The following is a 16,346-nucleotide window of genomic DNA, read 5'->3' on the forward strand; positions in this document are numbered from 1 at the left end:
TTGATTGTAATCGCTCCTGTCATGCCCTGATGTTATTTGGGCCCAGCCTCGGGAAACCGTTCGTCATTTCACTCATGTTGAGTCCTCCAGCACCGTCGGACAGAACTGAGGTATACAGCCGAGGACACACAGGGGCTAGCCGGTAACGCGTGGCTCAAGGAGACCCTCTGATTGAATAACCGAGGTCTGGTAAGAGGACGTGTTACATCTTGAAATACAGCTGGTGTAGAGTTTGTAATCATTTGCGGGTTATTTGTGCGCTTGACTTTAATTCACACCGGACTTCCAGTTAACATTGCACATGGATGTAATACTAGAAAGCCTGTTTTACATAAGAACCCCTCCTAAATCATTGTTATGTGAGCTGGGGACCGAAACAAGAATAGATGGGCTGGTTATTTACAGAAAGACTCAAGCACGTAAGTACTACCATGTCTCTTAAAGGACTCGACGTTTTCAAGTTATGATTACAGAAATGATTCATACAAATAGCAATATCGTTTTATTTACAACTCGTTTGTGGCAAAACTATAACATATAGGCCCAATATAACATTAAAACAGCTTACTCCTGAAGATGCTACTTAACTGCAAGACAGTAAAGCTAACTTTACACATTATTTGCTTACTAACTCTCAACACCTAATATCTTCAAAGTATGTGTTTACAGTATGATATGCTATGGATTGGTATGCGTTTTATAAAACAATTAGATACTTTATTCATCATTCATCATTCATTTATTCTTCATTTAGGCATCCAGTAACACATACATACATACATACATATCTCACACACATAAAAGGAATCTAAAACACTCACAGGTATAACAATAAAATTAAAAGGTAAGGAGTACAGAGCATGTCGAGTGATAAGAAAAGTGAAAAGTAAACAGTGCAGGAATATATATATATATATATATATATATATATATAAATAAATAAATACAGTGAGAGTATGAACATGATATGAACATGAATTGCTTGACAGAATTATATACTTTTGGAACAATGATGATATATTTTAAGGACATTAGACTAAAAGCCTGCAGGGTTTATGACCACAGTCAAGATAAGGGGACTAATATAGCCTGTCAACTGTAGTGAATGAGAGAGAGAGAGAGACTCATGCTGAGAAGTTCTGAAGAAATTCTCTCTTCCCCTTTTGTGAAGTGTTGAACAGCTGGACGGCCTTGGGGACAAAGGACCTCCACAGCCTGTCCGTTTTGCATTGCACTGACAGAAGTCTGACTGACAGAAGCAAAAATAATTATGAAAAACATAATGTTCAGCCGCAGGATTGAATCTTGATTAATACTGGACTAACGGAAATAAGCTTGACCAAAAAAGGTGTAAAAAGGTCTAAAAAGTTGGCACTAGGTTTATTTGGTTAGGCTCTTGTATTGTCCTTTATTAGAGATAGGGTTAGCAATAAGGGGGGGGGGGGACTGGTGAGCCAGGAGAAAGTAATTAATGTGTGTAAATTCTGTATAAAAATACATACTTTATAGGGGCTTGCATGCCCATGTTGGAAAGTGCCCATTGGTATCAAAAAGATTCAGTTGAAGCATGGGAACACGGCAACTAGGTTTTGCGATTGCATCTATTTAAATATTAAATCTTGGGAGAATTACTTCTCAAGCTATTTATTTAGCCATTAGTGTATCTTTTTTTAATTTGTTGGTAAATTGTATCTCAAATCTGATTCGATCTTATACTGTTGAACACATTTTATAATTTGTTATGTTTTTCCACGTAGTAGGCTGTATTAATGCAGTTTAATTTATTGACAGGATACAAGCAGTGGTGTGAAAATGATAGAGAAAGTGGGCCACATTAACGTCGCCATGTTGGACGACATAAGCCCCAAAAACGGACTGAAGGGTCCCACCTCCACCCTCAGCTCGGTGGAGCAGGGAAAGCAGACCTGTAGCTCCACCGTCAGCTTCCATAACATCCAATACAAAGTCCAGCTGAAGAACAGCTTCTTCTGCATCGGAAAAAACAGCCGTGTGACCCGGGAGATACTGGTGGACCTCAAGTAAGCTTTCCTCAAAAAACCTTAACCTCCTCAACCCAACCTTAACCTCTACAAACTACAACCTCCTCAACTAACCACATCTCCTCCAACAACTTGAACCTCCAACAACCTTAACCTTCTCAAGTGATTTTAACCTCCTCAACCAACCTTAACCTCAACCAACTATAACATATTCAAACCTTAAATTTAACCTCAAACGATGTTGACTTCAAACAATCCTAATGACATCACTCTATATGTTCTCTTATCTTTACCCGCTCACTCTTTCTCTCTCTCGCTTAGTCATTTTTTTCAAAAACATTTTGTATTGTTTTTAAGAGACCAAGAATAAAACGTAATAAGCAATTTTCTCTTCTTAGAAATGTGTTTAATGATAATAATTATCATTGTATAATATTTATCCATGTTTTTCTCCCTCCAACTTCAAATAGAACATCAATAATATTACAACAGAATAAAAAAAGACTTCTTCAAATGCAGATCCTGTTTCTAAACTGACGCATGAAAATAGACTTTAGATTAGATAGATTTCAGAGTAACCATTTTCTGAAACATGTGTTAAACACGGCAGACGTTTCCCATGAAAGAAGAAAGCATCTTTTCACTCTTGGACCGCTTCCCGCCTTGGTGTTAATTATGTGAAATTAAGCATGGGTTCCTGCATATAATCTCTCTACACTAAATGATGGGGCCACCTGCCAGGCAGTCAAATTAAGCATTGTGCCCTTTCCCAAAAATCTCTCTTCCATCTTTCCAATGTTTTTGTCTGAAATGGTTTTTGTTATGTATCTGCTTTAATACTATCTTTGTTTAAAAATATCTGCAATGTTGGACATTAAGACTATTTGATGTACAGTGTTTCCCATACATAGACCAATGTGTGGCGCAGCGCCACAGATTCCACAACGAGCGCCACAAATTGATTCTGCTTTTTTTATTTTAAAGCGAATTTTAAGTATAAATATCTCACTCTCTCACAACAAATGTCATGCCAAAAAAAGAAAAATACCCGTTAGATCTCCCGTTAGATTCCCCCCCCCCCCCGTCAACAACTACGCCAACCCGTACCAACCCTTCCCCCCGTCAACAATCCCGTCCGCCCGCAATCCAACACGATAATCCCGAGGTAAGGGGGAAGAGAGAGAGATATATATATACATATATATATATATATATATATATATATATATATATATATATATATATATATAGAGTGGGTTAGTATTGCTATACGTTTCATGATGGTTAATATTAATAAGTGTATCAATGGTACTATATAGTGTTACACTATAGAGAGAAAAGGCAAGATATGTTATATATTGATAATATGATTTATCAAGTCTCAGTTCATAGCCGGGTGAACACATAATAGTTCAACAGTAATCCCAAAAATGACCCCATTCCAGGTGTCAGGTAAGTGTGGCAGGGCCTTTTCCTGTTTATCACACATTTTGTCCCACACATTTCACGAAGGTGGGCTACACAAAATTGGGTTGGAAAGCTACACTAGCTATACTGTATAGCCACTGTCCATCTGATTAGCTAACATATATTACCCCCCCCTACACAATCTGGACTGTGGTCCTTACACCTGTTGGCTTTTACAATCTTTATCTTCATCATTTCAGTCCAACACGATAATCCCGTCCGCCCGCAATCCAACTCCCACCCCCCCCCACCCCTATAAAATTCTACAGAGTCTCACTCCGCCCAAAAACCAAAAGTTGCCAACCCTGCAGGGGGGCACCACACATTGCTACCTGGTCTGTGGGAAACACTGATGTACATTGTAAATGCATGTTCTTTTTTATAACCAAATGTTGGTTAATAATAACTTAGTCTGTTTTAAGATATATGATTGGTTTGAACATGTTTTTTAAATCCCAGACAGAAATTTGGGAAGGAAGACAGGATAGATGGTTAAAAGAGAGTGGGAATGACATTTAGCAAATGGGACAGCAGGTTGGAATAGTACCTGTGCCCGATACACAGGGTATCGCCTCCTTCATAATATTCATTATAATAATTGTTGTTATTACTAAATCAAACAACACAACCTAGACTTGCACATGATTGTACTACATGTTTCCACTCACAGTGGGGTGATGAGACCCGGGCTCAATGCCATATTGGGACCCACCGGCAGCGGGAAATCCTCGTAAGTACGACGCTGCTCTCCTAACCAAACGGGGCTGTTTACTAACATGGACGCGGTAGCATTTTCATGGCTACCCCGATGTCCTCCGCAGGTTCCTGGACATCCTGGCAGCCCGGAAGGATCCGGCGGGTCTGTCCGGAGAAGTTCTGATAGACGGTGTGCCTCAGCCGGCCAACTTCAAGTGTCTGTCAGGCTACGTGGTTCAGGTTTACTATTATAATACTATTATGATCATTTTGAAAGTATTTTGTGTGTGTGCACATGTTAGAATAAGACCAATATCATTATCGCTTTTATTATGATTCACAAGTTAAACTATTATTTCTTTACTTTAATTTCACCTTTGTCCAAGGCAACATACAACGTATTTGATAACAAGCAGTAAAATTATTGTAAAGCAGCATTAACGCAGCATTATTGTAAGGTAATCCATGGCAGACATTGTATGTGGTCTTACTAAAAACTTGCAAGCAAGTACACAATACAATAAATAAATACATAAAAAAGGATGAGTAAATAAAAAGGGAGTCTCAAGACATTAGATGCGGCTAGATCAGTTAAGTCTCTAAAACAGGGAGGAACTGGGAGATCTTCAAATGTTTTTTAAAACATTTGAAGACTCCATTTCTTGTGTTTCCCCCCCCACCAAAAATGTAAACAAGCAAAGGTTGTAGAAATTTAAATACAGAATATAAACGTGAACATTATTGTCGCTTGAGATAAGCAACTTTAGCCTAGCATCCAAAGACCGATCCAACCGTAGCTCCCCTTGCTAACCGTACCGCCCCTTTAACTGCACCCCGCACAGGACGACGTGGTGATGGGCACGCTCACCGTCAGGGAGAACCTGCGCTTCTCTGCAGCGCTCCGGCTGCCCAGCTCCGTCCCGCAGGCTGAGAAGGAGGCCCGGGTCAGCCAACTGATCAAAGAGCTGGGGCTCACCAAGGTGGCCGACGCCAAGGTAACTCCCTCTCTCCGTTACTCTTCGGCTCATGTCTGCTGATCCTCTTACTACAACTATTGTTTAATCTCTTCTCTCCTCATCCTCTCAGCTCTCAATCTCCAATCTCCAATCTATCTAATAAATATTTTCCATGGCAACTAATTTCTCCTCATCTCTTAATCTGATCTCTCCCAATCGCATATCTCAACTGTCTTCGTTTCATCCCTCCTCTCATTGATCCTTGCCTCCCCTCCTCACTCTTGTGTGAGCCAGGTGGGCACCCAGATGATCCGGGGGATATCTGGGGGGGAGAGGAAGAGGACCAACATCGGCATGGAGCTGATCATGGACCCATCAGTGCTGTTCCTGGATGAGCCAACCACCGGCCTGGACGCCAGCACCGCCAACTCCGTCCTGCTGCTGCTCAAAAGGTCTTCACCAGGCTCTCCCTCTGCCCTCTGGGAACGAGGAGTAGTAGTGGTAGTGGCGAGGGTTCTGTGTTCAAATCCCAACTTCTACCGTCGAAACGTCTACCTGCTGATGAATGACGTGTATGCCACAACAAACAGGAAAGTTCACTGCTTTGGATAGAAGGGTCTGCTCAATGACAAAATGGTTAAAAAGTAAATGTCTTTTGTATGTACTGCATGCGATTTGAAAGCCTTATGTGAAAATGGTATCAGAATTGGCACTCAGCCGTTGTGTACTTAAACATCGGGCAGGATAGTTTAGTGGCCAAATTCTGGGATTGAATACCAAGGTCCGCATTCTACCTGCCGGCATCCTTGAGCAAGAGGCCCTTACCTCTAGCTGCTCCTTAATGATGTGCGTTTTAAATTCACTGTAGTTCACTTTTGATGAATGAATCTGCTGCATGCTTGAAGTAAGACATAACGTGCCAAATTCTTATTTTGGGTATGTCTTTGCAGAATGGCCAATCAGGGACGGACCATCGTCATGTCCATCCACCAGCCTCGCTTCTCCATCTACAAGCTGTTTGACACCCTGACCCTGCTGGTGGGAGGCAAGATGGTCTACCATGGACCCTCCATCGACACCTTGGACTACTTCACCAATATCGGTGATTCATACCGCTCTCTGAAACACCACATGCCAACTTTAAGCACTATATCATGGGGATGCAATGTATAATGAGTCTATACATTTATGTTTTTCAATAAAATGTTCATGGTCGTGGTCAAATGTTTATTGGAGGCCAATGGGTTGTATAAGATGATGCGCTGACTGCTGTTCATAATGAAGTGTCATTAACCATAACAACATCTCTTCTCCCAGGCTACACCTGTGAGCCTCACAACAACCCTGCAGACTTCTTCCTGGATGTGATCAACGGAGACTACCACGCATCTACTCTGGCCAGGATGCAAGGCACTGAAGGTAATGCATCACATACACACATGCATATACAGACTCACTAAAACACCATGTTTTTCTTTACCCTGGATGCAGAACTGGTTAAAAAACATTTATGTTGATATTGAAATTTAAATGTTTATTGAGCCACAATCAGCTCTCTCGTACACAGACGAGCGCTGTGGTTCCTGAGGTCAAAATTTCAAATTGCATATCCTTTTTTAGACATACAAGCATGCATTCACACAGCATACAACACAAACAAAAAGCATTCAATAAAAAGAGGAAATGAAAATCATTACTTGATTCAAGTTGGTTAGTCTGAGAACCCTTATGTACTTCCACGTCCAAAAGAAAAGGTACATAGCCTCTTTTAAAAGAGAAAAAAAATTAAATGTAACAACTTGTGATATGAAAACTGATTAAAGATATTTGATCATATTTTCAAGTCCAATACATTGTCATTCATTTCTAACATGTATTTCACTCTTTGACTCAAAACGTAAAACCTTAAAACCATGAACACCATTCTGGTGGTCGACGTTCACATCTCCGTCTCCGTCCTAAGCCCTAGCTGGGTGAGTGGAGGGGGGCGGGGAACACAATGCGCATGGCCGCTCGGCGCATACGGCCCATGACAGTCACTCGTTTCCTCCTCGTCTCCCCTCCCCCCCCCCAACGGTGTCTCCCTTTAGAGGTGGCCGTGGAGGACCTGCGCAGCTGCCGGCAGAGCGTGGAGGACCGGCTGGTGGAGGACTACCAGGCCAGCAGCTGCTCTGCCGCCACACGGGCCGAGCTGGAGCGCATCGTCCAGGGCAAGCACCGCACGGCGCACTGCACCGCCGCCACCGCCCGCAACATCACCTACAACAGCTCCTTCTGCCACCAGTTCTACTGGGTGCTCAAGAGGACCTTTAGGAACCTCCTGCTGAACCCTCAGACCTCTGTGGCCCAGGTAAGGCCTCAGGATCGCTGGTGCCCCCCCCCCCCCACCCAAATAATAATAATAATAATAATAATAATAATAATAATAATAATAATAATAATAATAATACATTTTAAAGCGCCTTTGACGGTACCCAAGGACACTGTACAAATAAAGTGCATATACTCAATAAATACACATTCAATAGCAGTCACACACATGATCAGATAACACTGACAGTACAGTACAATAGTACAATCAGACAGGGACAAAAAGAGAACAAGTGTACAGGACAGACATGGACACAGAAGGAAAACAAACATAGGGTCTGACTAGGTTTATGTGGCTTCTTATATTTTTGTGCACCTGCTTCCACATGCATCGGTTTAAGTGCTCAACATCTGCCAGTCTATCAATATCGATGTCCAAATGAACGTGTGCACATTGTTCCACACTGTTGCCACTGCCACACTATCTTTACGGCAGACGGTATAGGTTTGCCCCGGGGCTGCAAAGTCTTTAGGTAGTCCGTTCTTGGGTATACAAGACATTCTTATGAGACCAAACAAAAGAGTCCAAAGAGATCAAACAGTTTTGGTCTGTTTTTTATTTAGTGCCAAATCTCAGTAGCTCATAAGTCAGCTATCTCTTGTAAATTATCTATTGGTGAAGACAGATCCTGCATTGGGGATCCAGAGTCCAATCCAAAGGTTATGCTGTGTATCACCAACTTGTTTTTTATTCTATTTGTTTCGACCCTAGAGCCCAGACTGAATGAATGGATGGCACCAACTGAAAAGATTACTTTTCTTTCAAAACTTCTGGTGCATGGTGATCAGAACCTTTTTTTTTTTTTTTTAAAGATGGAACATTGGAAAACATGACACACCGGAGAACTGGTTGTCATGGGGAGACTACGAAGGGGGAGTGTTGCGAGGAGGATCGGGGCTGGGGGTGGGGGGTTAGCCTCATTAGCTTTCCTGTGGCGTTGAAGTACCGCCAAAAGTCTCCTCACTTTAGGCATTATTAACAGCTAATTGGCCCCAAATAAGAGTCTTGAGTAATCCCGTCGGCTGGGGGGGGGGGGGGGGGGGTCTGCGCCCCATTAATCGGATTTGGTGACTGTTGTGACCCGGCCCTTGGCTGTTGAGTCCGGGGATCTGAAGTGATATCATATCAGCCCCATCAGAGGCCCCCAAGGCTGGGGCCATCACATGACAGAGAGGAGGTGGGGTGGGGTGGGGGTCTCTTCCACATGAAGAGCTGAGGGGAATGAGGTTGAACCTTTTTGGCTTATTGCCCTGGGAACCGTGTGGGCGGCCCCCCCCACACCGCCACTCAGTGAGGTCATGAGGTGCCTCGCTGGGATTAGAGACACGTCCCCGCTCTCCTCTCGCCCCCCCGCCGGGCGGACGACTTCACCCTCCGCTGGGCAGCATCACACGACCCTGCCAAACCCCTTTGTCACCTTGACCCCCGTCAAATGATTGGGTCAGAGGTCATCCTAGGTAGGATATCGAACCTGTTTCCCCCCCCCTCCCTGCCTCTACGAATGAATCCATGTTGGTCATGCATGTTGGTCAGTAGTCTTAAAGAGCCAGTGAACCCAAAAACATTTATTAAATTTTTTTTACCGTGGTCATTTGTCTTAAATGATCGTCAACATGGTCATCTATGACATTTTATCACTGTTTCGGAAATAAAAAAATCCCCGGTTAGAGAAAAATGGGGTATGATCTATGGCTGTGTATTTTTCCGTTCTCCCCAAAACACAATGTGAACATTCCACTCTATTGCGAACGCAGGTGGCGTTCTTCTTGTGCCGTCTGAGTGAATTACCAAGGCAATCGGACGCCACGACCAAGGAGCACTGGCGGCGCGGTTTGTGTGGACGTGTGGAGCTCTGTCTGGGCACCGGCTGACTGCAGCGTCCGCGAGAGTTTAGCTAAGTTTAGCTTTTCGGACGCTTGTAGTAGAACGCCGTGGTATGTGTGTCGCTGCTCAGCTCTGTCTGAGAAGCTATTTATTTAATACCCACATCCGAGTGTCAGGCTTCCCGGACACGTATAGTATAACCCAACAGTGTGTGGCCCCTTTTATTCACAACGACGGTACTAAAAGAGCATCACAAAGTTGGTGTGGGTCGTAACCATGACGATAACACGCCTCCCTCTTTCCTAAAACTCTCAACCCAAAAACACATTTTTTTAAAGTCTCATGTTGTTCGAATTCCAGCTGAAACCGTTGGTTCAGAGGCTTTTTTTTGGTCATATTTTTGGAAACACTCTCTACATCATGACCACAATCAATGATAAAAAAAATACATCTGACAATGAAATAAATATCTGCTATGTATGACGGCGTATTAGGGACACGCATTATGATTATTTACTTTTTTTAACCATGACCAGATTAATGTTGACTTCTCAGAATTTCGAGCATAAAGTTGAAATAGCATGAAATATCATGTTGAGATAAATCTCGATATTTCGAGAATAAAGTCAACATGAGAATAAAGTTAGTCCCTCTGTCAGCGCTCTGGGCATCCACCCAAGAGTGCAGTGGATGAAACATAGTAGTCTATTACTTTTGGGTCGTTGTTTGTTGTGTAGGCCTCCATCCACACAATGTAGCGACTAAAACCCTCAATGCAACCACTGATTGCAACGTACCCATCCATGTGCCAGAGCACATTAGGACCTTTGCTGAGATAATGTCTGGGTCTCAGACGACGCACACATCTCTGTTCCACACCCTCAGGATCAAGCAACTTGATCAGTTGTCCAATTGTATCTTCTGTATTGTACAGCCTCTCTGTATTGCACGCAAGTTTAACCACCGATATCCTTGATTCTGCCCATTTCCAGCTATTTCAGTTTGCAAGAAGGTGACCACGTCCTCCAAATTGGTCTGATTTATCCTTCTGTACAGACAAAGGTTTTGGCACAACCTTTTCAACGTCCTTACACATATAACCACATTGTGTTTTTGGGCTAAAATAGAGTATTTAGAGAGTAATTGAGTATTTCCTTGATGCTAAACCTGTTTCCAAAGTACAATTTCACCAGATCATCATCATCAAATGTTGATGAGTCGTCGGCCAAGTGAGTCTGAATTAAGGTCTCACTCTCTCCATATGATGTAATGGACATGTCGACATTATTGTCGACATTTCGAGGATAAAGTCGACATGATATTTCAACTTTATTCTCGAAATGTCGAGATTATTGTCGACATGTTGACTTTATTCTCGAAATGTCAACATTAATCTCGTCATGGTAAAAAATCATCATCATCATGCGTGTCCCTAATACGCTGTCGTAGCTATCAGTGGCTGTCGCAGGCCTGTAATAAAATCAAACATTTGTTTGGCCCGAATTAAATTATTGGATGGCATTCCTGTCTGTCTACATACCAACCTGGTTGCCTGTGCTCACGGGCAATGCCCGTGAGCACATGAGTTAGTTTGCCTGTGATTTTGTTTCAAATGACATACCCTACCTTATCTTACCTACCTATCATCTCACTTTTCCACTCAAACAAAATAATGCAAGATGTTCTTTAACAATGTGTTAGTTTCCACTATCATAATGTCCTTGTCTGTTTGTCTGACCAGGTGGGAGTCAGCCTCTTCCTGGCACTTATCGTAGGGGCCATTTTCTTCGGGGTCAAAAATGATCAGAGTGGCATCCAGAACAGGTGGGAAATTGCTTTATATTTGTGGATTTTTGGGAAAACCTTATTGTTTGTGCAACGCCATTTCAGAGTTTTCAGAATATTGATGTGGTTTTGACATGTTGAGGATTATCTTTTCCTAAGTTTCAACCTTGATAGCAATGTTTTATGGTAACAAAAAACATTTTGTTGCGGCGAGTCTTAATCATAATGCCTCGTTGTGCATTTGTATTGATCCCCTTTCTCTCCAGGTTTCCAGGTCTTTAAATGTAAATATAAATTCCAGCATCACTAATCCTCTTAGCAGCGCTTTGATCAGTACCTTCGGGCACAACCTGGTACTCAGACTAGTCACTAGCCAACATTTTCCCTTCACAGTTCTCTTACTCTTACTACTTCTCTCTCCCCTTCCTCCCTCCATGATTTAATCTCAGAAATCTCCCCGATAATGACCTTAAATACTCGTAGAGACTACAACTGATGCCAATGTGTTCAGCTTACACACACACATCTGACTTGCTTGCCCTTTGTGTGCAAAGGCCAGAGAGCATGCAGGTGTCAAAACACGCAGCCCTCTCAGAGACTTGCATTTCTATCGGAGTGAGGTCAGCGGGTCCTCCAACACCCGCTGGTATTGGTACAGTAGTGTGGTGGTGAACCGTCAGATATATTGATTGGCAACCAATGAGTAAATCATGATCAGATTCATAGTTTGAGTCCAAATGCCGCGCATGTGCTGCTCATATTCTCAGAAATGTAAAAACATATAGGCCCATTATTTGCTGAACCCTTCTTCTGAAGCTCTCCCTTATGGACCAGACGCCCCCGTTGACCTCTGACCTGTGTGTCCTCGTGCAGGATGGGGGCCCTGTTCTTCATCACCACCAACCAGTGTTTCAGCAGCGTGTCGGCCGCGGAGCTCTTCATATCAGAGAGGAAACTCTTCCTGTAGGTTTTTCTTGTTTTAGTTTCTGTAAAGTTTATATTGGATTTGACGCAGTTTCCCTGGCAACCGTACACATTCGGGCAGTCTGTTTCCTACACGGCTGCAATTCCGTTCAATGCTAATTCATCATTTGATTCATCATTAACATGATAAACGGTTAAAGACAACATTTTATAATGTATTTATGTAAAGAAAGTGAATGTATAAATACATGTCATTATTGCTTTTGCCATTATTGTAAAAATATATTTGACGTATTGTTCATACTATTATAATTCATATCATTGAATGAATCCAATAGGCACGAGTACATCAGCGGCTACTACAGAGTCTCCGTGTACTTCCTGTCCAAGGTCCTGTCGGACATCTTTGTCCTGCGCACCATCCCCGCGGCCATCTTCAGCGTCGTCTCCTACTTCATGATCGGTACCCAATGTTAACATCTCTTCACTTCTCTCTGTATCTACTGAACACCAGACACTGAGCAGACACTCAATCCAAAGTGCCTTTCTTCATTGAGAAACCCACTGAGAAAGAATCGTCATTAACAACGGTGATGAATGACAGATTTAAACACTTCTACTATGTAATACAAATATAATATACATACACAATATATACATTATAATAATAATATACAAAATCAAATGATGGAGGATGATATTATTGGAATAATACCTTGGATTGAATACAGACAGGGTCATTAATGACTGGGCAGGTGGACGGGCAGCTTGCTCATGGGCACCCACAGGACGGGCTGCTGGGTCATGTGACGCCTTATAGCCCCTGCACTGTCCTGCTGGTCCTCTCCTCATTGGGGTCCCACTGGGGGGGGGGGGCTGTGTTGCAGGGCTGCAGGTCTCCATGGAGGCCTTCTTCATCTTCATGCTGACGGTCACGCTGGTGTCGTACACGGCCACCTCCATGACCATGGCCATCTCGGCCGACCAGAGCGTGGTGGCGCTGGCCAACCTCTTCATCACCATCTCCTTCGTCTTCATGATGGTGAGACGAGGAAGAGGAATATGGATGTGCTTTGGAGGAAGGGCGAGGGACGGGGAAGTTGGTGTTGAAATGTGCCTTCATTTTGTCTGTTCCACGGTTGCCTAAATTTTTGTCTGTCTGTTTCTTTTTGTCCCTCTGTCTGTCTGTCTGTCTGCCTGCCTCCTTTCTGTGTGTGTGTCTCTCTCTGTTGGTCTGGAGGATTGGACTCTCTATGTTTAATTGTATTGTTTATTTTTGTGTGTGCTGTGGTTGCTAATCACTTGAATGTTGTTGTTGTTGTTGTGTTGTAGATCTTCGCAGGGCTGCTGGTGAACCTGCCCAGCATCATGGACTGGCTGGCCTGGCTGAAGTACTTCAGCATACCCCGTTACGGCCTGGCGGTGAGTCTATGATGCCATAATAACACAATTTTAGGCCTATATACATATTTATCAGACAAATTACTGCCGCGTGACCAAAATCGCTCTGCATCGAATTTGCTGCCCAGTGATTTTGCTCCGCGGTGATTATGCCCTGTGTTCTATACAAATAGCTTTTCAGAAAGGTTGCATGATATATATTCGCTAAATGGTAATCCACCACTGGCACAAACAGGTTGAACAAGATGCCTACTAATAATAACAGGCAACCAATTGGGTAATGTACTCAACCAATTTGACCGTTTTAGAAATTAATTGTCTTCATCTCGACAGCCTTATTTAAAATGTTACATGATGGCGCATCCCCAGTATTAGGCTACATTGTTTGTGGTGAACCAAATGTTGTTCTCTTTCTGGCACAGATTCAACCTTGGATAAAATTATCTTACATTCACATGATAAATGGTCTGCAGCTATGATGAGCCGTGCATGTAATAATTTGGACACTATCCTGCCAATCGCATAGAAATCTTTTGATATAACACAGAATCATTGAATTTCAAAGGCTTCTCATGGACTCATCAATTTGTAATCTGCAGCTCCTTTGTTGGTCTTTGCAACTTTCACGTGGGGGGGATTCGGGTAAGATTTGATGTACTTTAAATTGGGGATTTGTTACTGCAGCCTTCACATGGATGTGGCCTATATACAGGTTGGTTCTTTTTAAGCCTTAGTTGTTAGCAAGTGTGGCTTGTGTACAATGTAGTCAATATTCTGGTAATTACGGTAAAGAGTATCCATGTTCTCTCTCTCTCTACAGGCCCTCCAGATCAATGAGTTTGTGGGTCTGCGGTTCTGCGACACTCAAGACATCTGGACCACCAACTCCTCCTCTCCGGGGAATCACAGCAGGCCCCCCGCTGGGCAGGCGTGAGTGTTGCTCTACGGAAATTACATAGGAATGAAATCATGATATAATTATATTATTTTTATTATAATTATGTGCCGTTTCCCGCCAAGAATAGTGTGAGGGATGGTTTAAAAGAGCTACCAACCAGAATTTAAATAAGAAATATCAACCAAAATGTAAATATTGTTGTGGAAAGTACAACATTTAAACTCAAGGAAAGAGATCAGGACACTGCCAAATAAGTTATAGTTATTTACAACTGTATTAAAGTAATACTGAAGCTGAGCTGGTCTGCAGAACACCTGCCTTTTCAGCTTCAGCAAACAGTTTTCGTTTTCTTGCTGCTGTGATTCTTCCCATAATCTCCAAGGCAGGGTTGTTATCAAACAATGCCCATACATGGCTTCACCAGCAACCAACTTCCGTTGTTTTCATTATTCTGGGATTGTTTACCATATGTCATCATCTAATTGATCAATGTCCTCGTCTGAACATTCCCTAACTTTGTACCAGGCCCTGTCATCCATGTGTCATTTACATATCTTGTTGTTAAAGCCCTGAAGACAACTGTACAGTCTCTTCACGCCAGGGGTGGAATCTGTCCCTGAACAAACCGTATAGATGCTTTGTTTATCTGGATGATCCTGCTGTGTGTCACCCTGCTGTGTCTAAGTCCCCAGGCCTGAATATTAGTTCATACTGGTGGCATAGAACATCGGACGAACTTTCTAAGAACCAAGAGTCTCCTCAGAAGACTCTGTGTTTTCTCCACCCTTATGTCATTCATATTGCATATAAGGCAAGATGTTGATTATAATCCTCCTAAGGGTAAAGTCAAATTCTCCCATAATTTCAAATCCAATGCCAAGCAATTTAAATGTTAAGCATTTTTTTTATGTTTGAATTCGATTTATTAACCAATTTCCTCCATTCACAATTCTATTTTCACATATTAAAATTCAAAATCTTTCAAAATCTGCTGTTGTAGTTTTCACGCCATTGCTAATCTGTACACTTAATACCACTGAGATTATTATACCCTTGTTCTGTTCACGGTGACCAAAGCTGATGATCCTTAATCCTGTATTAAGGATCATCAACGGTATTATGGTTGCAGTCACCCTCCAACCTCTCTGAATTGGCCTCTCCTTGTTTTACTTGAGTTAGAGTAGTTTATAAAACTTGTGGTTTGGCAGACACAAATCAAACTTCTTACAGGGTTTTATATTAAAGTTAATGTTGTTAATGCTAGTGTGTGGGCCTAACTGGCAAGAGCTACTGGGTTCCCCAGTGATGGCGTCCTACCAGAACCTAAACCTGCTCCTTATTACCTGTATGTTACCTGTACCTGTATGGGCTAAAAGCAGCTGATGGATGAACAGCTAGCCGTAAATAGTTCTTCTTCCAGCAAGATGCATAACCTCCTGCCTACTCTACAATGATATGATTTATGTTGAATAATTTATGAAAAGTCACCTTTGGATAAAGGACTAAATAGTGGTAGTAAAATGTCTAAGTGCTGCATGACGTTGTTGCAGGTGCACTGGGGAGCAGCACCTGGACTACCTGGGCATCAATTACAGCCACTGGGGCTTGTGGGAAAACCACCTGGCTCTGGCGCTCATGATGGCCATCTTCCTTATCATCGCCTATCTCAAACTCAGATTCATCAAGAAATTCACCTAAAAGTGTCCTTCTGGTAGGATAGAAGTGGCAGTTAGCCAACCGTCTCTACTAAATATCTTGCCCCTTTGGAAACATGCCTATCTACTGCACTTGTTTAGATCATTTTGTATATGTGAAGAATACCTGAATTGTTACGTTGTTTTGTTCTTTTGTTTTAGTATTGTTCTTTAAATTGTTTAAGTATGTTATGTTCACAGAAAATTTAAAGTATTCATTTTAAATTTAAAGTTAAAATGACAGTTTAAATGACATGCTGCAGTTTAGCATCCATTTTCATGGTCCTTGATTATCATTTTGTATGTGAAGTTTGTTAAAAGAATGTTTTT

General features: G+C 42.3%; 1 protein-coding gene across 1 annotated transcript; it reads left to right on the forward strand.

Annotated features, from left to right (window-relative positions):
• The first annotated feature begins 185 nt into the window (after positions 1-185).
• Positions 186-16,218, forward strand: LOC311340807 (broad substrate specificity ATP-binding cassette transporter ABCG2-like). The gene is made up of 16 exons (XM_084465697.1): positions 186-189; positions 1,792-2,039; positions 4,138-4,197; positions 4,289-4,403; positions 5,006-5,158; positions 5,414-5,571; positions 6,070-6,221; positions 6,437-6,538; positions 7,210-7,469; positions 11,056-11,138; positions 11,973-12,062; positions 12,362-12,486; positions 12,911-13,065; positions 13,356-13,445; positions 14,245-14,354; positions 15,873-16,218. The coding sequence occupies exons 2-16, from the start codon at positions 1,813-1,815 to the stop codon at positions 16,018-16,020; spliced, it is 2,028 nt and encodes a 675-aa protein (XP_084321823.1). The 5' UTR covers positions 186-189; positions 1,792-1,812; the 3' UTR covers positions 16,021-16,218.
• The last annotated feature ends 128 nt before the right edge of the window (positions 16,219-16,346 follow it).

The sequence above is a fragment of the Micromesistius poutassou genome (assembly GCF_964030765.1).
Source record: "Micromesistius poutassou genome assembly, chromosome: 3".
In the NCBI taxonomy this organism is placed as follows: domain Eukaryota; kingdom Metazoa; phylum Chordata; class Actinopteri; order Gadiformes; family Gadidae; genus Micromesistius; species Micromesistius poutassou.

What these genes read in the sequence shown, in the direction of transcription:
- LOC311340807 (XM_084465697.1), top strand. Translation starts at nt 1,813, where the DNA reads ATGATAGAGAAAGTGGGCCACATTAACGTCGCCATGTTGGACGACATA. An exon ending in TGTCAGGCTACGTGGTTCAG is followed by an intron (nt 4,404 to 5,005) that starts GTTTACTATTAT and finishes CACCCCGCACAG; the next exon opens with GACGACGTGGTGATGGGCAC. An exon ending in GGACTACTTCACCAATATCG is followed by an intron (nt 6,222 to 6,436) that starts GTGATTCATACC and finishes CTCTTCTCCCAG; the next exon opens with GCTACACCTGTGAGCCTCAC.